The sequence below is a fragment of the Urocitellus parryii genome, chromosome 12, assembly GCF_045843805.1.
Source record: "Urocitellus parryii isolate mUroPar1 chromosome 12, mUroPar1.hap1, whole genome shotgun sequence".
NCBI classification, from domain to species: domain Eukaryota; kingdom Metazoa; phylum Chordata; class Mammalia; order Rodentia; family Sciuridae; genus Urocitellus; species Urocitellus parryii.
In genome coordinates, this window is record NC_135542.1 from 84,293,707 (window position 1) to 84,318,502 (window position 24,796).

At 36.4% G+C, this 24,796-nt stretch overlaps 2 protein-coding genes across 5 annotated transcripts in view; one reads left to right on the forward strand and one right to left on the reverse strand.

Annotated features, from left to right (window-relative positions):
* Nucleotides 1-2,812, forward strand: part of Cep68 (centrosomal protein 68) — a 28,776-nt gene extending 25,964 nt beyond the window's left edge. For all 4 annotated transcript variants that reach the window (XM_026387155.2, XM_026387154.2, XM_026387157.2 and 1 more), the window contains one exon: nt 335-2,812. The gene's annotated coding sequence lies outside the window, so the exon portion shown is untranslated. The remainder of the gene's footprint in view (nt 1-334) is intronic.
* Nucleotides 2,813-2,903: 91 nt separating this feature from the next.
* Nucleotides 2,904-24,796, reverse strand: part of Rab1a (RAB1A, member RAS oncogene family) — a 31,709-nt gene continuing 9,816 nt past the window's right edge. Inside the window, exons 2-6 of the mRNA XM_026387158.2 lie at nt 16,250-16,322; nt 13,138-13,233; nt 7,014-7,109; nt 4,993-5,124; nt 2,904-4,739 (exon numbers count right to left, since the gene is read on the reverse strand). Of these exons, the coding sequence (XP_026242943.1) occupies nt 4,542-4,739; nt 4,993-5,124; nt 7,014-7,109; nt 13,138-13,233; nt 16,250-16,322 (595 nt within the window). The 3' untranslated portion in view covers nt 2,904-4,541. The remainder of the gene's footprint in view (nt 4,740-4,992; nt 5,125-7,013; nt 7,110-13,137; nt 13,234-16,249; nt 16,323-24,796) is intronic.

The following is a 24,796-nucleotide window of genomic DNA, read 5'->3' on the forward strand; positions in this document are numbered from 1 at the left end:
AGACTTACATAGTACAACTTTCTTTTTATCCCTCGAAAACTCAAATAGGGAAAGAGGAAAGGAGGTAAAACAAAAGAGGGGCTAACTGGTACCAACCTTGGGTTTGCACTGCCCAGAACATCGTAATTTCGCAACGTTTTTTCTGAAATTTCCTCTCCTACAAAATGATTTTCTAGATGTGAATTCACTGTAGCTATGTCAAGAGCAGGGAGTCCCTGCATTTTTACATCAAAGCAATTTTAGTAATTATCTTAGTTCTGAAATGGATACATGTGATTGCTATTATTTCTTCCTGCAACATTATGCCTGTAACAAATGCTGCTTTCTCTTTCAGGCATCTTTGCAGGCAGAGATGAAATTGTCAGCCAAAAGTTGACTCTTGGGAAGGAAACTGTCAAGAAGTACTTGCAAGAGCCATTTAACAGTTAAGTCAAGGGAAAAATGTTAATGTATTTTTAGCTTTAAATGCCTTTCTCTTCTCTGAAGTAAGGGCTATTAAATTACTGGTTTTATTTACAAAGAATCCTTCCAAACTATTCTTTTTGGTGCTTTTCCACAGAAAGCATGTGGCTTTGCAACTTTTATTAAAATAAGATTTACAGTTACAGGCCTTGCCTCCCCTATGTCCAGTTTTAAAAAAGAAAAAAAAAAAAGACAGAGCTCCTAAACTCTTCTTCCTGCTGAGATTATTCACAGAAGCCTGCTTTGAGAAAGAAGGTTCCAAATACTTGGTATTCTCGGACACAAAAAGGGGTCAAGTGAGGCTTAGTAAGTTCCTTTTTGAAAATTTTAGCCCTCAGTCTGCAGAAGAAAAGGGGTAAATGAATAGAACTTCTACAGATTACTTTGGGCAATTGTGACATCTTTTGCCATCTTCAGGGCTTGGGTCTCCACCTTCCTGGCCTAGTATCTTAAAATAAAATGTGCCTGGGAATTAGAGAACTGCCATTGTGCTTCAGCATGGCTAAGGAGCTAAGGATCAAACTTAGGGTATCTCTGGGAGGAGGATCCTGTTCCTCCACTCCTACTCCCTTGGAAGACTAGTGCAAGGTCAGGGAAGTGAATGGATAGGATCACACCGCCTGTTTCACTACAGAAACTAAAAGTGTCAATAAAGGAAAAAAGGGAATTCTTTGTTGCTTGGGAGTTGGCCTGTTAAGTACCTTGTCAGAAAAGGGGAAAATATGCATGGATATAAATATATTTAAAGCATTATCTGTAGCTTTTTGAAGCAAAGCAGTGTTTTGCTAGTGACCGCAGAATCTTAATTTTGACATTGAAAGAATATCAAAGAAACAACATTAATAGGATCCTATTCAATGTGACTTTTCTGCCTCTACATTTCTCAGACTTTACAGTCACTGGAAAATAGCTGTAAGTTCTAATAATGAAAAGTGAACCATTCAAAATTAACTAACTATTCAGAGCTGGGGTTGTGGCTCAGTGGTAGAGCACTCACCTTGCACCTGTGAAGCACTGGGTTCAATCCTCAGCACCACATAAAATTAAACAAAGGTACTGTGTCCATCTACTAACTATTCAATAGTAGCTTCACAAAAAATAAGTTCTTAAAAAGATAGGTATGCATCACTGACATATTTACATTTGTTAATGTAGCTATAAAGTGGAACATGCCTTTCACTGAGTATGTTGCTGTTAATGAATTAAACCCACCCACTTAAATCAGTCTGTATTAGCATTAAAAAGTTGGGATAACCTTATAAAAACAAACTGACCAGTATATCAATTGAATTCATATTGTGGCATTCGTCAGCTTCAGCTGACAAGATATTCCAAAATAACAGAATCTGAAAATTCCTACTTCCCAAGAAAATGGTGCTTTAGTTTTAAGTGATAGATTTTGTTCATCCTCTTTGAAATAAGTTGTGGAATAAGGTGCTAACTTTCTGAACCTGGCTCTAGCCACTGAGGAATATCAATATAACTGTTAATTTTACCTTCAGTTTGAGACCTCCCTTACAACTCAAAAACAAATTGTTTCAACCTAGGAAGATGCTGGCCGGGTTAGATTCAAGTAGCCATCCCTTAATGATGAATGGAATTTGAATCCACAGTGGAGTTGCAAAACTAAAGGGTGGATTGGGTTTTTGTTGTGCATCCAGGGTGAAGTGCTAATAAATGAGAGACTGTTACAATACAGGGCTGTTCTAAAACTTAAACATGAGCATGAAGGGTTTATGTGAGATACAGTGGAAAGATAATGTACATGCTGAAGAAGATTTCTTCCTATCCAGCAGACAGCGAGTTAACTGCTCAGACCATAATCACTATTACTCTGTAATGACTTCCCAGAGTGTGCCACAGCTCAGAACACTCTTCATTACCTAAGCTAATTTATGGCAGCCAGTTATATTTAAAACATAGCAAGTGATAATTCCCTATATTTGTGAACAGGCCCATAGTAACCTTGAAATGTTTGTACTTGAAATAGGGTTAGAAATGGGAATTTGTTTTTCTCAAAACCATAATTATTGGTATATACATAAAAGCAAAGAGTACAGCATGCTGAAATATGTTGTAGTCCCAATTTTTGACTGCCATGGGGGGAAGAACACTACAGTTCTCCCAAACTAAGTCTGTAGATATGCTTACATATTAAATTCATGTAATGTTTTTCTGCTAACTCACCAAGAATAAGCTAACCATTTAAACATCTTTTGCTGTATGAAACTAAAGTGCATGGCATCACATTGTCTAGTATCAGTTTTATATCATTTAGCTATTTTAGAAAATATTTTCTGAACTTTATACTGTATTGATAAGGCAAAAGAAACTTTTTTTTTTTAAAGCATTAAAAACAAGATATTCACCCAAATAACTATTGGTGACTTCAGGAATTTGTCAGTTGCCTTATGTAAGGATGAATAGATCCAACAAGCACGTCTATAATACAAAGTAAACTATGATTTTATTGTGAAATTCTCATAGATGGAAAATTAAATTGAATATTTATTCTGTCCATTTCATTTTTACAATAATCTTACCACTTATTTTTGTACCATGTATTTCAATTGCCTGTTTAGTGAAAAATAAAAATTAAAAAAACCTATAATTTTTGGCTTGTTTTTTAACTTAAGTTTTCTCATTAAAGACCCCACAATAAAATGTGTTGCCAACAGCCACATCCCAAGCCCATATGTGAAGAATGTTTTGGCTGTTGCTTCAACCTAAAGAAACAGTCCTTGACTTCTGTCACCTTAAAATGGTAGTGTCAGCAAAAGACTTGTTTTCCACAATAAAAATAAAAACAAACCCTAGAATCCTGAAGGTCCTATTTAACAAAATTTTCACACATGCAAAATTTCACTGAAATAAATATATTTTTCTCATTTATAATTCCCACCCAGCATTTATGTTTTCAGTTAATTTTTAGGGATATAATTTCTAAAATTAGGGCACTCAAGTTTCCTGCTTTCTCCTTTAATGCTTAAACTCTCCAACATGAGTTATACAATTGTGAAGGACAAAATAGTTGACATCTGACTCAGAGCATGGAAGAAACTTCAGCACACATTATCTGATCATTTGCCAATTATGAAGGGTGTGCCGCTCTTCGCTGCTACCACAGATGAATTAACAAACTCTTGATCAGTGGAGCCATTTCAAATGATTTTAGAGAAGCATCAGAGATGGTGGGCTAGACAGCATACATTCTAAACTTGTTTTCCATACAATTTGAGCTTCTTGAACCACTAAAATTGATTAAATCCCTACACAGCACAGAAGCTGCCCTAGGTCATTTATCAGGTTTATAATCTAGAAAGCAAATAACTGGATGCTGCGCTACAGGTAGGTCTACAATGCCCTGGTTGCACACACAAATGTCTGTTTTCAGTATAATGCAAGGCTCTATTTCCCTTTAACCATAAGAATTAAAACAATACTTATCACCATACAGTTTGATATTACTTCCAATAAGTACAATATTTATTAAACATATCTTCAGTTGTTTTGTTACATAGTGTGCAACAAATTACAATATTCTGCAGCCACAAATTATATGCAGAGTATGAAGAAACTATTAATCAGATAGTGTAATCTTTCCATTTATAACTCTACAAGGAAGAACTAGCAAATCAGATCTTACATAGAACATCTCACTAAACTTTATGCATGGAAAGTGACAGACACTGGTTGTGCTGTTTGATACAAAATGGCTGAACTTCATCTTCAGAAGACTAAACCCAACATCTAAACATGCCAATATAAACATCAAAACAAAATATATTCTAACCAACCACGGGAAACAGTCTGGTATCAGGAAAGCAACAAGGATTACACACATTATTTTATAAACCAGCACACAAAGGTTTAAAACAGTTCTGAAAATGAAGTTAGCTGTCTTGAGTCAAGGGAATAAAAAAAAAGTCAGTATTGACCATTTACAATCTCTGACCTTTGTGGAGACGGTAAGAATCTGTTGTAGTGCAGCTACATACAGTACAATTCAGGCAATTTTGTTTTTTCACTTGGGTTCAGATTGCAAATTCATTGCTGTGAGAAAAGGACGGAGGCAAATTTTAGCAGCAACCTCCACCTGACTGCTTGACTGGAGTGCTCTGAATTTTAACATTGGACTTCTCTGCGCCACCAGCTGTTGCTCCAGGGCCCATTCGCTTTTTAATCTCAGCTGCCATCGTCATGAAAGACTGTTCTACATTCGTTGCGTTCTTAGCACTGGTTTCCAAAAATGGGATTCCAAGGGAATCAGCAAATTCCTAAGAGAAATAAGACACAATGAACATTGAAAAACCTTTTTCACTTAGTCCATTTCTGCCATATAAAATGTGAGGAAAGTCTAAAATTTCACTGGATCCAAAGACACTACATGTACAACTGTTGTCAGTATCCTAGTATACATTTTTAAGTATTAAGGTGGTTGGTTGTATGGCCATCATGTGACTTCGTATCCATTCATAATTAAAATTCAACAACTTCAAATTCAATTTGAAAATCAAACTTTAAACATACCTTTGCTGTTGTGTAGTCTACTACTTTCTTTGTGGTCAGATCACATTTGTTCCCTACCAACAACTTGTTGACATTTTCACTAGCGTAACGATCTATTTCCTGCAGCCACTGTTTAACATTATTGAAGGACTCCTAAAAAGACAGATATTTTTAAGAATGATCATACATACAATTCTGGACAGGATAAAATATAAAAATATTAATAGAGGAAAATACAGCTCTACATTTAAACTAGCAAACCCAAATTGTTTTTGAGATGTGCAAATCAAATGTACTATAAAGCATAGTTTTTGAAATTCAATAGTTTTGATTTATGAATAAGTGTTAAGTATTACTCCCAGATGCATCAAAAAATGCTATTTGGGCCAGTGCAGTGGCGCACACCTATAATCCCAACAGCTTGGGAGGCTGAGACAAGAAGATCGAAAATTCAAAGCCAGCCTCAACTGTTGAGAGGCTATGCAACTCAGACTCTGTCTCTAAATAAAATACAAAAGAGTGCCCTGAGTTCAATACCCAAATAAAAAGGGCTGGGTATGAAGCTCAGTGGTGTGTGCCCCTGAGTTCAATTCCCAGTACCCCAAAAAACGTTACTTGGGCTGGGACTGTAGTTCAGTGATAGAGGGCTTGCCTAACATATGAGGTCCTGGGTTTGATCTCCAGCAAAAAAATATACATTTTTTTTTTAACATCTCAGTAATTTGAAGAGACTTTCAAACTTAGCACTCTTCCCCAGCTTTTCTGGAGATAGGATCTTGCTATGTTGCTCAGGCTGTCCCCAAATTATTGACCTCCCACTTTAACCCCTCCTAGTATCTGGGACTGCAGGTGGGTGCTGTGCCACATAACATTTTTTCTCTATGCTTCTAATGGCACTGAATCTGAATCTAAGTGTAAGATAGATATCTCCTTAATTCACAGCTGAGATGAGATTTTAAGATTTAGCATTTGCTACAAGAAAAATGAATTGCAGGGCTGGGAATGTTAACTAGCTCAGTAGTGGAATGCTTGCCTAGCACGCACAAGGGCCTGCCACAAATAAAAACCCAATTTTATTGGGTTTTTATTCTTTCTCATAGGGGAAAAAAAAAAGTGATCCTGAAATCTGCTAAGTTTCTGATCAAAAGAAAACTTAATAGCCCGTGGACCACATTCTCCCCACATCTTCCTGACTTCTTTCAGACATTCACTCTACTAAAATCCTCTTATAGCATATTCCATTCAAATTCTGAACCATAACCAACACATCTCACTTTTGGCAATTCTGATAGGAAGAGTCTAATCACCAGGTATATTCTTGTTTCTTTGTTTTTTAAATATTCTTTTAGTTGTAGACAGACACGATACCTTTATTTTATTTATTTTTATGTGGTGCTGAGGATTAAACCAGTGCCTCACATGTGCGAGGCAAGCACTTGCCACTGAGTCCCAACCCCACCCCAGGTATTCTTGTTAATATATAAAATGAAGATTGCAATACAAGAAACCATACAAGCCATAATTCCTTACAATTCTTACCTTAGATCATTTATTTAGTTGTTAATGACTGCCAGAGTCTCTTGAAAGCAAATGTAAAAATAATTACTAAATTGTCTCTTTACTAAAGGGAAATAAATATCTAAATGATTCACTGGGGGAAGAGAGGGCAGTACTAGGAATCAAACCAGGACCTTGAGCATGCTAGACAAGAGCTCTACCACTGAGCTACATCCCAGTCCATGATTCACAGTTTTATCTGAAGAGAGTTGTGGCCTTTTTAAGTATCAGGGATTGAACCCAGAAGTACTTAGCCACTGAGCCACATCTCCAGCCTTTTATTTTTTGAGACAGGACTCACAAAGTTGCTTAGGCCCTCGCTAAAGTGCTGGGATTAACAAGCATGCACCACTGTGCCAAAGTGAGAAAAATCTTCTGCCATAAAAATAATATTGATGTCTTATATTAAAAAAAAAGAATCTGACATTAGTCAAATAGTAACTTCATGCTTTGTCACTATAACACCAACTTCTCTTGGAACTTACCTGATCTGTCACATCATACACAACTATGATGCCATGGGCTCCTCTGTAATAACTGGAGGTGATTGTTCGAAATCTTTCTTGGCCTGCTGTGTCCCACTATTGCAAAACAATCAAGAAACCAAACAGTCCCATTAAAACAGAGTTGGGGAAGGTTCAGAAGGGAAAATAATCTAGTTGTACAGATTATCAGGATGTGATATGGAAACAACAGTCCTTAACATTCACATTAAACTGCACTGCCTAATACATGGAAGTCCAGAAAAGAAAGTAATGCCTGCAATTTATCCCGTGGTAATGCTATCAAAATTATAAGCTCTTTGTGAGCACAAACCATATTATGCTATTCATATTCTGTATAGCGCTTAACACTATGCTAGGCACACAGGTTGACTTGGTTAAGAAAGGGGCCCAAAGCCCCATGAACAGAAATACACCCTCATGAGGCAGAGTTAATGGCTAGCATGTTTTATCATCATAGAAAGAAAGAAAAGGATCTACTTCAGGTAGATCAAAATACTCATCAAAATAGCATTTTAACCACTGCAGCCAAGTACTATCTTAATCCTAGAAAAAGTAATGTATCAAAGACACTTACATTATAACATTAATACTGTGAATTTTAAAAAAACTATTTTGAAAAATACCAAGAAGAAAACTCAATTTTTAAATTTACAAAGCCTTGTTTTTTATGCAAGCTCAGTTTACACAAGCACAAAATTGTGTAAACTATACCCTGGTTCTAATCAGCCCCCATTACTGTCTCTCTATAAACATCAACATCCATGACCAAGGGGTTGCTGTTTCTCCTTCTAGAGATAGCCTATATTCTCCTTTGAATGTGTTGGTGCTTTCCAAAATAAAAATGTGTGCATGTCTAGAAAAAAGGAGGGGAAAAAAAGGACCTGTTTATAACAGGATACTGGGCATTTTGTTTGCTCCTAAACAATGGCCTCCTCTTTAAAAGTGAATAATTAACCAGGCACCATAGCCCATGCCTGTAATCCCAGCAGTTTAGGATACTAAGGCAGGAGAATCACAAGTTCAAAGTCAGCCTCAGCAATTTTAGTGAAACCCTATCTCAAAATAAAAAATAAAGGCTAGCAATGTAGCTCAGTGGTATAGTGCCCATGGGTTCAATCGCCAGTACCCAAGAGTATATAATTAGAATAGTTACTCTACCATAAGTTACTGATAGGGCTGGGGAAGTAGCTCTGTATTCTAACATGCCACAAAACCCCAGGGTTTGATCTTGAGCACATAAAAAGACCCCTGTAATTCTGGTAAAATTTGAAGACCAGCTGGATATTAACACATAAGTGTTAACTTTGTTAAATGTGATTTTAAAAAATAGTAATAAAGTAAAAGACAGTTGCATTCTGGAGCAAAGAAAAAAATCACAATGTCTATAAATTTGGGGGGCAGGGCGTGGTACTGGGTATAGAGCCCAGGGGCACCTACCACTAAGCTATATCCCAAGAGTGTTGCTTTTTTTTTTTTTTTTTTTTTTTTTAATACCAGGGATTGAACTCAGGGGCACTCAACCACTGAGCCACATCCCCAGCCCTATTTTGTATTTTATTTAGAGAAAGGGTCTCACTGAGTTGCTTAGTGCCTCACTTTTGCTGAGGCTGGCTTTGAACGTGCAATCCTCCTGTCTCAGCCTCCTAAGCCATTGGGATTACAGGCATGTGCCACAGTGCCCGGTTACCCCAAGCCATTTTTATGATTTTTTTTTTTTTTTAATTTGAAAATAGGGTCTCACTAAATTGCTGAGACCAGTCTTTTTTTTTTTTTAAGAGAGAGAGAGAGAGAGAGAGAGAATTTTTTAATATTTATTTTTTAGTTTTTGGCAGACACAACATCTTTGTTTGTATGTGGTGCTGAGGATCGAACCCGGGCCGCACGCTTGCCAGGCGAGTGCACTACCACGTGAGCCACATCCCCAGCCTCTCTGAGACCAGTCTTGTACCTGAAATTTTCCTGCCTCCTCCTCCCAAGTCGCTGGGATCAAGGCATATAAGGTGGTGACCACACCTGGCTTGTAATTTATTTTAAAATACTCAATCCTCAGAAGAAAAAAAAAATGCATATAATGAAGCAAATAATCGAAAAGATTAACAGTCATTATCTAAAACCAAAAACAGGAGGCTTCATTTCTTTTTCTGTCCAAATTACTAAGTCTGAGAGCTCAGAAGACTAATTTGAGCTATTGTTATCAGTAAGGAGCCTCAAAGTTTTTAAGAATAACACTGGAGAAGCATGACCTCTGAAGTCAAGCCAACCTGACTACAAAAAATCAAATCCAATTTCATGGTTCCTGTTAACACCAAAGAATCATTTACCAGTTTCTTCAGCTGTAAATCAAAGATGCCACTCATCTCATGTAACTGCTGAAGTTTAACTAATGTTTTAAAATGCATGGCAAGGTGCCTGACTATAGAAGCTATTCAGTAAAATATTAATATTTCTTTCCCTTCCATGCCCAAAGACTCCTTTCACAAGACAGTATAAGAAAAGAAAATTTTCTGACTAAAAGTTAACAAGGAATTATAGCTAACTAAAATAAGAAATGGCATCTAAAGAGTACCATTTCTGATGACTCTTTGCTACCCTGAAGATCTTCCTGACTCAGTACACCAACAGCACTAATAGTACCCTCTCATTATCACAGGGTAACTGTTTTTTTCTCTTCAACTGAAACATGATCTTATGACTGTTTTTCTCTGTAACTTCAACTATCCAATGCCTGGTATAAATGTAGGCGTTTCCATATTATGTTCCATGAATGAATGAACAATTACAGAAAGAGGCCTTTCTATGACTAGACTCCACACCTATCCTATCCTACCCAATGTTTTGTAAAATGTTTCTTTAGGGAGGGTTGGGGAGGGGGGTGTTGAACCCAGAGGCACTTTATATCACTAAGTAAGCCACATCCCCAAACCTTATTTTTTATTTTGAGTCAGGGTCTCAATAAGTTGTTTACAGCCTCACCTAATTACTGAGACTGACCTTGAACTTGTTATCTTCCTGCCTTAGGAGTCTCTGGGATTACAGGTGTGTACTACCCATGCCCAGCTTAAAAAAAAAAAAAAAAAAAAAAAAATCACTCATTTCACTAAAGACCCAGATGTCACAATTGAATAAGAAAAGCTGAAATGAAAACATAATTAAAATATAAGTCAACAGAATCAAGAGTGTGAAAGACCTAGAAGAATACCTGGAAAGATAAATGAAGCCAAGCAAGATGAAATGTAACAGAGTTAAAAGTAAAATTCTGCATGCAGATTTTAAAAGCACTAGTCACAGAAATATAAGATAAAACCTTTTTCTTTTTTGGTACTAGGGACTAAACTTAAGGGTACTCAACCACTAAGCGACATCCCTAACTCTATACGGTCCCACTGAGCTGCTTAGCACCTCACTGTTGCTGAAGCTGGCTTTGAACTTGAAATCTCCTGCCTCAGCCTCCCAGCTGCTGGGACTACAGACATGTACCACCACACCCAGCTCTATTTTTTTTTTAAACTAAAAACAAGCAAACCAAAATTTTAAGATATGCATTACTAGGGTAATATGGCTATTGGACAGCAAAAGTAAACTAACTTTCTTTTTATCTCCTCCAGAGGATTAATGATGAGGAGGGACATGAGCCCCTAAAGGCCAGAAAGAAAACTTTGTAATCTTGAGTTACAGGTTTTAAAAACATATGCTCCAACAAGGAATGGCTGACCAGCTTTAGAGACAGAAAGGCTGTATGATAAGCTCAATCTACATGGCAGCCTGCACCAGCAGACAGGAATCAGGATTCAGGTAGCTTCAAAAGAGAGAAGTAAGATAAAGGAAACTGGCTTTAGCTCAATAGAATTAAAAATTAGGTTATAAATAGGAGTAGATGCTTTGAAAAATGATGAATTTCCCAAAAATTTAAAAACAAAACAAAAAAACGTAGTACCAGATATGGGAAGGAAATTCCTAATGAAAATGAAAGGCAGAATGAGTGACCTATAAGATCCTTTCCAGGCTTGGGATATATAGCTCAGTTGGTATAGTGCTTGCCTCGTATGCACAAGACCCTGTTTCAATCCCCAGCACCACCAAAAAAAAAAAAAAAAATCCTTTCCAGCCACTGTCACCTAAACAAAATGTGAATGTTTCACAAACATACACTCAAATCTTATGATGATATCATCACACTCATAATAATCCTTAGCTTATAGGCTTAAGCAGGTCTTTTTGCAGTATTCTCTACAATGGCACATATAAAGCTCATACTCTAGCTATAATGTGAAAAATCAATATGGAAAGTAACCTGTTCATTGGTTCAAAACATTTCAAAAGCTATTTCTGATAACTATATCCTTAGAGTATCAGTATCAGCATCTGGGACTACAGACATGTGCCACTTTGTATTCACTTGTACCAAAATCAACAGATCTTTTCCCATCTACCTTCCTTTCCTCAATACAAAAATAATAATAAAAATAAATAAAATAATAAAAAACCTATCAAACATCCATTTATCTGAACATGCATCAGTAACATCTAAATAGTACACAAAAGTTCAAAACAGGCATTCACATCTCTCATACTCACCTACAGAGCTACTACATTTGATTCTCACAGCTATCTTATAAATTGATAAAAAAGTCTGATGATACCTAATTTTTTTTTTTTTTAGAGGTACTGCATATTGAACTCAGGGCTGCTCTACTAATGAGCTACATTCCCAGCCTCCACCTCCCGGCTTTTTAAGACAGGGTCTCACTAAGTTACTAAAGTCTTGAATCTTGAACTTGTGATCCTTCTCTCTCAGGAGTCATCTCTGGGATTAAAAGTATGTGCCACAATGCCCAACTCATCAGACTCATTTTAGAGAGGAAACTGAATTATCAAGGGAAATAAGTTAAACCCACAACTAACATAACTACCAGAACCAAGACAATAAATATAAACTCTTATTCAAAATTCAAGACTGCTTCCAGTTCACTGTGGCATCAGCTTCAAGAAAAGAAGTTACTGGTTTTCTAGTTTATCTCATACTAATAGTCAACTCTAAAAGATACTGGCATTTATTTTTTTAAGTTCACATATATGACCACAATGGTAGCACCAAGATCCATATTAAAGAAATGCAAGTAAACTTACAACTGCCTGCATTTAATTGGAGGTTGGGGATTGATATGGGGGTTAGGATAACCTGGGAACACAACATACTGAAGACAGAGATATAGGTCACTTGGTTCTGCCAGTAACTTTAGCCAATCATTAAATCTCTCAGCATCCATTTTCTTAGAATAAAATGACCATGTTAATTTCATGGTCATTTTAGTCTCAGTTTCCTTCCAACCAAATTTTATGTTTCTATAAAATTGGTGCATACTATCTAAAAAAGTACAACTAAATAAATACTTCTTTTTTAAATAATTTTATTTATTTATATATCTTTATTTTATTTTTATGTGGTGCTGAGGATTGAACTCAGTGCCTCCCGCTTGCCAGGTGAGCGCGCTACTACTTGAGCCATATCCCCAGCCCCTAAATAAATACTTCTTTTCAACAAAACTACCTATGACGTGCCTCTCCTAGGTTTCTTTTAATGTTCCACAGCACTCTTACAAAGTCATACAGAAAATGCTCAGTAACACTTTCACCATAGACAAAGTAAACTTAGCTCTCCATCAATGAAAAGAAAGTGAGACTAAGACCAAGTTTGACTTAAAATGTGAAATTCTCTGCCTTATAAAAATCCTAACCCTTGGAAATTATTTTTAGTCTAAACAATTATTCTACCATCCTATCACAGGTGCATGATTCTTAAAGATATTTTGAATCCAATTTTGTCAGTATTGAGAGGCCCCGAGTTCAGTCCCCAGCACAAAGGTCTGAACAAACAAGGAGGGAAGAAGAAAGGATAAGAAGGGAGAGAAAAATGTCAATGAGAAAACTAATCCTAGGAAATTATAAGTATCAACAATTATTGTACCACACTTATCATAAATGCATGACTTAAAATACTTTTCTGTTCAATTTTGTTAACATATTAAATATACATGTATAAAATACTACATTCTAAATTTACCAAAAATTTTCCCAAAGGAATTTCCAACTGAAAGCCACTTACTATTTGAAGCTTGATTGTTTTCCCATCTAACTCTATAGTTCTTATTTTGAAATCCACACCAATTGTGCTGATGTAGCTTTCTGTATATGTGTCATCCTGCAGTGGGAAAAAAGTTAATAATGAACATTGTTCAGTAAATTTTTAAATGTTTACTTTTACCTATAGTCAAAGTTTATTCTGTTTTTGTTTTTTGTGGTGCTAGAGATAAACCTCACACATGCTAGGCAAGCAATCTACCATGGAGCTTCATTCCTAACTCTGAAGTTAATAAAGTTTATAAAATGTTGACAAGAGCCCTCTACCCTGGCTCTAGTACTCACTTCATGTTCTGAAGACAAAGTGTTGACTAGTTAACAGTAGTTTCTTTTGTCCTTAAGATTTTTTCAATAGCAAATCATTTTGTTCCCAAATACCTTTTTACCAATTCCTTACACATATCATAAATAAAAATATTTTATAAGTGTGATTATAAATGATTTTTCTATTTATTCCATCCATACATCCACCTACCTACATTTCTGAAATAGGATCTTGCAACATTGCCCACACTAGTCTCTTGAGCTCAAATGATCCCCCCACCTCAGCCTCCCAAATGCTGGGACCACAGATGCATGCCCAATATAAATACTTTCTCTAATTGCTATCCAGCAAAACTCTTGCTCCCCACCCACCCAATTTATTCACCACAAAGTATGATTACACTTCACTCCCTCCTGGATTTTTTTTTTTTAAACAAATCAACTGTATTTGCTAGTTATGATTTTTCCCCCAGTACTGGGGACTGTACCCAGAGGTGGTCTACTACTGAGCCACATCCTCAACCTTTTCATTTTTTAAGACAAGGTCTTGCGAAGTTGCCCAGGTTGGCCAAGAAATTCAGATCCTCCTGCCTTAGTCTGCTAAGCAGCTGAATTACTAGTGTGCACCATAGTTATGGTGGGGTTTCTTTTGGCTGCACTAGAGATTGAACACATTGTACTAGGCAAGCTCTCTACCACTGAACTATTATGATTCTTTAAATTGATACATAAGGCGCAAAAAACTCACCCTTCTAAAGTATACAACTGGACTTTAGTATATAAACAAGTTTGCATAATTGTCACCAGTATTTAATTTCATAATATTTTATGACCCCAAAAGGAACCCTATACTCATTAACAGCCCCACAGCCCCTCCCTATTTCTACTTTGTCTCTGTAGACTTGGACATTATGGACATTTCATATAAATGGAATCACATAATATATGGTGTTTTGTGTCTAGTTTCTTTTACTTAGCATGTTTTCAAGCTTAGTCCATATCGTAATATATATCAGTACTTCATTTTTATGGATGAATAGCATTCCATTGTATGAATACAACACATTTTGTTTAACCACTCTTAGATATCTGGGTTGTTTCCACTTTTTGCTTTTTGTGAATAATGCTACTATGAATTTATGTACACTAGTTTTCGTGTGAACATTATTTGTCAATTTTTTAACCCAATGTTCAACTTTTAAAATTGCACCTGTTTCTCTAAAGTCATAACATTTTACTCAGAATGAAAACACTTTTAAGTGGGGGAAGGAAAAAAAAAGTATTTTGTGAAGCCAGGTAAGGTGGTACATCATGCTTATATTCCAGCAACTCAGGAGGCTGAGGAAGGAGGATCATAAGTTTGAGGTCAGCTTGGACAACCCAGCAAGACCCTGTCTTAAAATAAAAATTAAAAGGGTTGAGAATGTAGCTCAGTAGTAGAGTATATAAGAAAACGTCTAAAACCGAATACAGTGGTGTACACCTGTAATCCCAGAGACTCAGGAGGCTCAGGCAGGAATATCTCAAGTTTGAGGTCAGTCTGAGCATCTCAGTGAAACCCTGTCTCAAAATAAAAAATATAGCTCAGTAGTCAAGCACCCCTGGATTCAATGCCCAATACTCCCAAATGAAAAAAAGACAATCTCACTCCATTTGAAAAAATGTCTGCCCAGCTACCCAATTCTGCGTAACTACAGTTTATCTGTCAACTGGTTCTTTAATGCTTAGAGGGAAAAACCCAACAACAACAACAACAAAAAAGCTAATTCAACTCAAATCAACTATTCTAATACTTTTCTGAGACAACCAACACACCCTAGTATGCAGTGAAGTGCTTTATGTGTACTTCCTATTTCTTCACACGGGTCTTTAAGAATCAAATTTTTTTTAAAAATTAATAATTTTTACTATTTTTGTTAAGGACATTCTTAGGTGAAAATGGCTTTTCAGGTTTGGGGAGCATATCAGTGCACAAAGGTGAAGAATATCATGACTGTGAGTACAGTTTGGTTTTTAACACTACCTTAATGTGTACCCAAGATGCCAGCAGCAGTTTTAACCACCAATGCTTTTGCACCATCACAGCAAATATCAGCACAGTGAAAAAGGTAAATGTTTTTTGTTGGTATAGTTCCTAATTAAATATTTACTTACGGTTCAATGATAAAAGAGATTGCCTAGCATGCATGAGGCCCTAAGTTTGATCCACAGCACCATAAAAAACAAATCTAACATTAGAATACTATTACAAAGACCCTGAGAGGGTCTTGATAACCCCTAGCAGTCTTTAGTCCATATTTTAAGAACCAAAGATCTATACAGTGAGAAGGGAAACATGCTAAATTTAAAGGTAGTTTTTAATCATTAAAAATTAAGGAGACTGTGGATTGTATTATGCCAAAAGTCATATTTCTGTGAGTTTCTGCATACAGAATGCCATGCCATTGTCCAACAAAGTTTCTACTAGGTCCTACTTTTTCTCTTTGTTCTATTAAAATTTAACTTGAAGGTTTCTTTTCATGTCAATTTCAACACAAGCCAACTATTTCCCCTTAACACCTATTAGAATGAATCACTGTGTGACTTCTACCAAAATATCAGACACTCTGATTTTATAACCACATTTTGGTGTATTTCTTTAAAGGGCAACATTTATTTAACAATACCAGTATACCACTAGGGATGTACAACTGTAGTTTTAAATGTGTATTAATTCTGGAAGAAATAAATTTACTCAGAATAAAAACCTTTTTGTCTACATAGAAAATACAGCATTAACTGTATTATTATAAAACATTTTAAATTCAACTTACTGCAAACCTAAGGAGGAGGCAAGACTTTCCAACCCCAGAGTCGCCAATCAGAAGTAACTTGAATAAATAATCACTGCAAAAAGAAAAAAAAAAATCACATTAATAAAAAGTATATTGCATTGTAATTTCCATAATGATAAGAACATGGTTTTTAAAAATTAAAAAAATCTAAAAACAACAACACATGGATAATATTAACAGCTCACTGTGAGGACTATAGCTCCTGAAAAACCCATGGGATGCTTAAAAGAAGCCAAAACTAGAACCAAAAGCAACTCTTACTAAACATGACAGAATTACATAAAAGGAAGATAGTCAATAAAACCCATGTCACTGAGACCCCTGAACTTCTTCTTCCAAGGAAAAAATGAAAGGAAATATATGTGATACACATTCCTGAAGAGCCCAAACAAATTCCAGTTCCTCTACAGAATTAGAAGAGAAAGTCAAATGTCTATTGTTCCAACCAATGAATGTATTAGGGTTTCCTTCAAATTCCAAAACCAAATCATTACTTCATGACATTCCTCCAATGAAAGGGATTTTATGATCCTTTCCCAGCATCCCACCTGGAATTTTCCCTCAAAAAACAGATCATTTCTGAAAGACAATATTATAAACATTTTGTTAGAAATGTGATAAAACCAAAGGTGATTTATTCAAGCTCAGAACTTTACCAACATTCTAAGCTTGTACTCAAACATCCTTCAAAAACACTGAAAGCTAGACTCTGCCTATGTCCTCTATTATTGCCAGGTCTAACTCAAAAACCAGCCCCCAAGAATTCCTCCTGGGACCTGAACACAACAATAGATTAGGACTCCAAAGAAATCATAAATCATTACCAACTCAGACAACTTCCATATGTTCTCAGCAAATTAAAAAAGAGCAGGGGTCTTAGCTCAGTGGTAGAGCACTTGCCTACATGTGTGAAGCACTGAGGTCGATTCTCAAGGCCACATATAAATAAAGGTCCATCAACAATTAAAAAAAAAGTTTAAGAAACATTCAAAAGGACAAGAGATCAAGAATTTACAAATTCTTTTTTATTGACAAAGTATATATGGTTTTCAATTTTCTCATTTTAGTTTTAAAAGCTAGTATCTACTTAAAGGTGAAAAACAAAAGTCACAAAATTTAAATTAGGTTATATTAGCATTATTTACATAAAATGTAAAACTTTTAGAACTGATTATCTGTGAATATTCACAGAATGTTACCTAGGTTTAGAGTAATAATGCATTATTTTAAATATCAATTTGGTTTTACCAAATTATGATATGCTTATTATTCCTAATTATAACTGAAGAATTAAAAAAAAAGTTCTAGCAGTAGCAAAATAGACATACAAAAGGATATTAAAAGCTTAGTAATAAAGATATTGTGCCCACCTAAAACTAAAAAATAAATTAAAAGCTTAGTAAATCAGAAGCACAACTAGGGTTGTAGCTCAGTGTTACAGTGCTTGCCTAGTACTTGTGAGGGCCCTGCATTCAATCCCTAATGCTACAAAAATTAAAACAAGAACAGAATGAATCATAGTATGAACTAAATAATTAAAATCCTTTCAATTTTAGATTATTTGAATAAACAACCTGAGTCATCTGTACTGAACCCCAAGGCAATAAAAGGACTGCATTAGGCCACAGATGATGTCTAAGGTATGGTACCATAAAGATCAAATTCTCTACTTTCAGAGCAACCATAAGGCTGGAAAAAACATGAATACTTCCTAATTGTTACAAGTAACAAAGCTTCTAAAACTTAGATTTTAGTCTTAAGCAATGGTGCATGCCTATAACCCCAGCGACCTAGGAGGCTATAAAGCAAGTGGATTGTAAATTCAAGGCCAATCCAAGGCCTGCCTGGGCAACTTAAGACAGTATCGAAAAATAAAATTTTTTAAAAGGGCTAGGAATGTACTGCAGTGGTAGAGTGCTGCCTAGTATGCAGGAGGCCCCAGGTATGATCCCCAGTAATACAAAAAGGGAAAGCAAAAGGAAGGAGGAAAGAAAGAAAAAGTAAAAATCTTTAAGTCACTTTTTTCAGTTAATATTAAAGTTTTAAAAACAGTATTTTTATTAGAGAGATGAGTTTCTAGACATTTCTGTAACTATAATTTACAAAACAACATTAAAACTGTCATAGAAAATATACAAACCTAGTAAGCGAGGTCCAGTGACACATGTCTGTAACAGCAGCAGAGACTTGGGAGCCTGAGGCATGAGGATCACCAAGTTCAAGGCCAACCTCAGCAACTTAATGAGACCTTGTCTCAAAATAAAAACTAAAAAGGGTGGCTATGGAGGATGAGAAAGGAGAGTTCAAAGCCAGCCTAAGCAAAAGCAAGGTGCTAAGCAACTCTGTGAGACCCTATCTCTAAATAAAATACAAAAAAGGGCTGGGAATGTGGCTCAGTGGTTGAGTGCCCCTGAATTCAACTGCCAGTACCCCCCCACACCAAAAAAAAAAAAAAAGGTTAGGGATGTACCTTAAAGGTAAAGCGCCCTTGTGTTCAATCTTTACTATACCCTCCCCCCACAATAAAGCACACAGGAACCAACCTGAAAATTCGCTCAATGAATAAGCCAAAATAATTTTGAGCCACAATCAGGTATGGTGGCACATGCCTATAATCCCAGCAGCCCAGGAGAATGAGGCAGGAGGATTAAAAGTTCGAAGCCAACTTGAACAATGTAGTGAGGCCATAAACAATTTAGGGGAGACTGTCTCAAAATAAAACATAAAAAGGGTTGGGGATGGTCTCAGTAGTTAAGCACCCATGGGTTCAATCCCTGGTACCAAAATAACATCATCAACAACAATGATAATTTGAACCACAAAGTAAACAACCATGTGTTGCTGGATTGTAACTCAAAGAACAAATACCCTTGAATCTACACTAGTATAAATTAAACAAATGGGAGAAGAGGGGGCTGTGGCTGTAGATCAGTGGTAGAGCACTTGCCTTGCATGTGTAAGACACTGGGTTCAATCCTCAGCACCACATAAAAATAAAGATATTTTTTAAATAAAATTTTTAAATGGGAAGAGACAAATCTTCCCTAATAGGAAAATTCCCATAATATATGTAGAAGAAATAAGAGAAATAGATCAATAGATCTCCACATTATTAACTGCTGTGTGGGGGATCTACTGCCAAGTAGCTTTAATTAGTGGATAAAATTTAGAAGGAGAAGCAAGATACAGTGGTGCATGTGTATAATCCCAGCTACTCAGGAAGCTGAGGCAGGAGGACTGCACATTCAAGACCAGTCTGGGCAACATAGTGAAATCCTATTTCAAAAATTTTTAAAAGGGTTGGGGATGTGACTCAGTGGCACAGCACCAGCCTAGCACACTTAAGGCCCTGGGGTCAATCAATCCCCAGTACCACAAAAATAAACCTTAAAGGAGAAACAGGATATTTGCATAGCAAAGAATGTCCCCCAAAGTGTTTATTTCTGGTGGCTTTAACATATCCCACAAGTTATTTGACTATTCCTCCCACAAGGAGGAGTGAACTGTACAATACTTGATTGGTTTCTAATAAACAGTGTTATCAAAAGGAGAAAATTGGGGCTGGGGCCATAGCTCAGAGGTAGAGCTAGAGTGCTTGCCTCACACATGTGAGGCACTGGGTTCAATCCTCAGCACCACATAATAATAAAAATAAAGATATTGTGGGCTGGGGATGTGGCTCAAGCGGTAGCGAGCTAGCCTGGCATGCATGCGGCCCGGGTTCGATCCTCAGCACCACATACAAAAACAAAGATCTTGTGTCCGCTGAAAACTAAAAAATAAATATTAAAAAATTCTCTCTCTTTAAAAAAAAAAAAAGATATTGTGTTCATCTCAACTAAAAAATATTAAAAGAAGAAAATAATAACTTCACTGTGGAAAAACCTGACATTTCTTTAAGTATATGGTGAAGGTGGGGCTGGGAATGTGGCTCAAGCGGTAGCGCGCTCGCCTGGCATGCATGTGGCCCGGGTTCGATCCAGCACCACACACATACAAATGTTGTGTCTGCCGAAAACTAAAACATAAATATTAAAAATCTCTCTTAAAAAAAAAAAAAAAAGTATGTGGTGAAGGTAATCACCAGTAATGTTCCAGTAATAAGCCCAGAAATAATTTTCCATTAATGAGAATATCATCAGTATGACCAGCAATTATATCACATTGACATCACATGTCTTCTGATGTGATATGATGAAGACTTCTGTGGTTCCTGTGTTATTTTCCAAAAAAAATCTATAAACCCCATCTAATCATGTGAAAACAAACACAAACTGATGGACATTCTATAAAATCCAGTGCTTATTAGCACTCTTCAAAAGTGTCAAGATCAGCAACTTGAGAGGCTGAGGCAGGAGGATCTTAAGTTGCAGACTAGCCTCAGCAATTTAGCAAGGTCCTCAGCAATTTAGCAAGATCCTGTCTCAAAATAAAGATTTGAAAGGGGGTTAGGGATATGGCTCAGTGGTACAGCACCTCTGGGTCTAATCCTCAGTACAAAAAAAAAAAAGTGTCAAGATCATTTTTATATTGTGTGCATGTACAGATATGTAACAACAAATCCCATCATTATGCACAACTATTATCCACCAATAAAAAATGTGGGGGAAAAGAAGAGTTAAGATCATGAAAATAGGAGAGATTAAGAAATTCAGATTGAAGGTGACTAACATAACAAAACACCTAAATACAACATGGTATTCTGAATTAGATCCTAGCATAGTAAAAGTAGAAAACTGAAGAAATTAGTATAAAGTCTACATTTTAGGGAGCAATGAACCAAGGTTAATTTCTTAACTTGACAAATGAGCCATGTACACAAGATGTTAATATTGTGGAAAGCTGGATGAAGAATAACACACAGGAACTCTCTACGTTGTTTCTTCAACTCTTTGATGAATCTAAATTTAATTCAAAATAAAACAGTTAAAGAACCACTAACAATAATGAAGAAATGAACAAAATAGGTACCAACAACAATCCCTTCAAAAAGCAGCTCCTGCTGGGCACAGTGGCACACCCATGTAATCCCAGCAATTCAGGGGGCTGAGGCAAGAGGGCTGCAATTTCCAGGCCACCCTGGGCAACTAAGGGACAACCTGTCTCAAAATAAAAAATAAAAAAAGGGTTAGGGATGTAGCTCAGTGGAAGCATACATTAGATTCAACCCCAGTACTGAGGGGAAAAAAAATAAAGTTAGCTCCTGATTTTATTGATACACACACACACACAATGAGATACTTTGTTTTCCATTTTGTAATCAAATCATAAATCATGAATTTGTAAAATCACTTCTAAAAGTCGATTTTGAGGCACATTAAGGAATTCTTTTCAACTGCTTGAATTTATATTACCATGAGCAATGACATTAAATTTAAGTATCAAATTCAGAGGACAGGGGTTAGGGATGTGGCTCAGTACTAAGCCACCTGCTTATTAGTAATGCTTGAAGACTCTGGTTCAAACCAGACACCACAAAAAAATAGAGATCATTCAATGAGAAAGTTAAAACATGCAGGTAGGAATGGCATCACTTAAGGCTGAATGAAAAGGAAGAGACTGAAGGAAATTGGTAGGCTTTTCACAATTGAATGACTGAGTATCAAAGACAATAACAAGTGAAAAAAATATTTTTGCTATCAATTCCTCCTGAAGTCAGCTCATGGTCTACCTTAGTGACACTGGAGATTTCAAGAGTAAAATACAAACAATGTGGTCCAGTAAGAATGAATTTTATTCTATCCAGTTTTCATGAAGTTGAATGATAATGGCAAAAATGTATCCTTTTTTTTGGTCAACATGTTAGAATGATCTTTTGCTTAAATGAGATGAGGAAAACATGAACTATACATTCTATTCCTGATCAGCGAAAGGCTAACCCCAAAATGCTTGATTGAACTTTCAGATTAGAGCTTTATTTCCATTATTTATACAATATTCTTGAAAAAATTACTAAAACAAGTCAAGCATGGTAGCTCACACCTGTAATCCAATTATTCAGGATGGTGAGACAGAAGGAACACAAGTTCAAAGCCAGTCTGGGCAACTTAGATCTAAAAAAAAAAAACTTAGGCACACATAAAAAAGATTTGGAAAAATGCAGACTTCTAAACTGTAGCATCACAGCTGACCTTTTTTTTTTGGGGGGGGAGAGTTACTGGGAATGGAACTCGGGGACTCAACCACTGAGCCACATCCACAGGCCTATTTTGTATTGTATTTAGAGACAGTGTCTCACTGAGTTGCTTAGCACCTTGTTTTTGCTGAGGATGGCTTTGAATTCAAGATCCTTGAGCCAATGCAGAGGTGCACACCTGTAATCCCAGCAGCTGAGGAGGCTGAGGCAGGAGGATTATGAGTTCAAAGCCAGACTCAGCAACTTAGCGAGGCATTTAGCAACTCAGCAAGACCCTGTCTCTAAATAAAATATAAAGAGCTGGGGATGTGGCTCAGTGGTTGAGCACACCTGGGTTCAATCCTCAATACCAAAAAAAAAAAAAAAAAAAGATTCTCCTGCCTCATCTTTGTGGGATTGTAGGTGCGCACCACCCGCACGGCTTGACATTTCTTTTGTATATCTTTTTTAAGCAGCCTATATAGCCTTACCTCTACTCCTGTTATGTCACCATCTTAAAACTTACAGGAAACAAGGAGATCTCAGAAACACTTCTTGTTTTCTTTTGTAGTAATGGAATCAAAACCAGGGTCTTGCACATGCTAAGCCCATAGTCTATCACTGAGCTACACTCAAGCCTCCCAACTTTTTTGTTTTTTAATTGAAACTAGATCTCACTATGTTGTCTGTCCTGGCCTTGAATTCCTGAGCTCAAGTGATCCTCCCAAGTAGCCAGGACTACAGGTGTGTACCACCTCGCCAAACAAGAACAGTTTGACATAGCATTTTCTCACAATACAGCCTCTAAAAACAACCTAGGTTGTTAGGAGATGTAGCCCAGTGGCACAGCATTGCCTAGCATGCACAAGACCCTGGGTTCAATTCCCAGAACCACAAAAGAAGAAAAATTCAAAAAAAATACAAAATTAAAAATAGGCTGTCCCGAACTTCTAATGATAGAATTCTTTACCTTCATACCAAGGAGGTTGAAAAAGCACCAAAATCCATATGTGACACTTGCCCATGCTTCCAAGGGTGCTGTGAGACCTTAAGTTCTTATGAGATTGCCTAAAATAAAAAACATGCCAGCCAGGCCTATAGTGGCCTATATGTGTTAAAAGTGTCCGTGATAAATCCAAGCATTTTTTTCTTACTGCGGAACAGATAATCAATGCAAAAGTGTCAAAGGCACAAGCAAAAAGCCAGAAGAACTAAATATAGAAATGAAGCTTCTAGGCTGGGGGTACTGCTCAGTGGTAGAACACTTGCCTAGCATGCACAGGGCCCTGGGCTCAATTCCTAGTGGATGTATGTCTGTGTGTGTGTGTGTGTGTTGTGTATGTATACATACACAACACACACATAAATAAATCCCTGTTCCTATGATCAACCACTAAAATTACTTGTTTTTCTTTGTTAGAGACAATACCTTAATCTTCCACGTTTTATTTTAGTTGTGTTTAGAATATTTCAAAAATTCAAAGCTGAATTCTGAAAATGAAGGAAGCTTTGGTAAGGCAAAAGGAAGTGCTCAGTGATACAAGAGAACAAAAGATTAGACAGTTTTACAATACATATACAACAAACATTTGCTGAAAAACACCAATGAGGTGTTACCTCTCAAAGCTTGCATGGGTTTTGAAGCTAGAAACACCTTTATTAGATTCAGTTTCTATCCAATACAAGTTACTCAAAAGTTTGATTAACACCCACCACCACCCAAATTAGGTTTATCAAGATTAGGAAAAAGGTCTCTGATCAGCATAGTGACACACACCTGTAATATTAGCTACTTGGGAGGTTGAGGCAGAAGGATATCAAGTTTGGGCTAGTTTGGGCAACTTAGCAAGACTGTCTCAAAATAAAAAATAAAAAGGACTAGGTATATATAGCTCAGTAGTAAAGCACACCTGGGTTCAATCCCCAGTACCATGAAAAAATTAAAAAAAAAGGTCTCTAAAACACTTATCACAATGTCTGTCACAAGATAGGAGCACAATAAGTACTCAAGTATTTTTCCTTCCTCCCTCTGAAACACAAGGTAACTTACTAAAAACTTTCAAAGGTACAGACAAAAACTTTAAGGCTATTTTATTCAAAGCTTCTATTCAGATGAATGAAGAATGAAAAACAATCGCAGGAGTCTTCCAATTTAAAGGGAAAGTTTAAAAATCACTAGCTAATAGTTATATAAGTAGTGTGACCATATCAGACATAACTATCAAAGCCTAGTAACATAAAATACTAACATGGTCTATAGCAAGTGTGCCGTCTACAAGACAGTTCTCTGCCTCACTTGCTTTTTTAATCACAAAGACTTCCATGACTTCTAAGGACCCCAAGTATAAATATCCAAGAGCACTCAAGAGCGCGCACACACACACACACACACAAAAAAAAAAAAAAAAAAA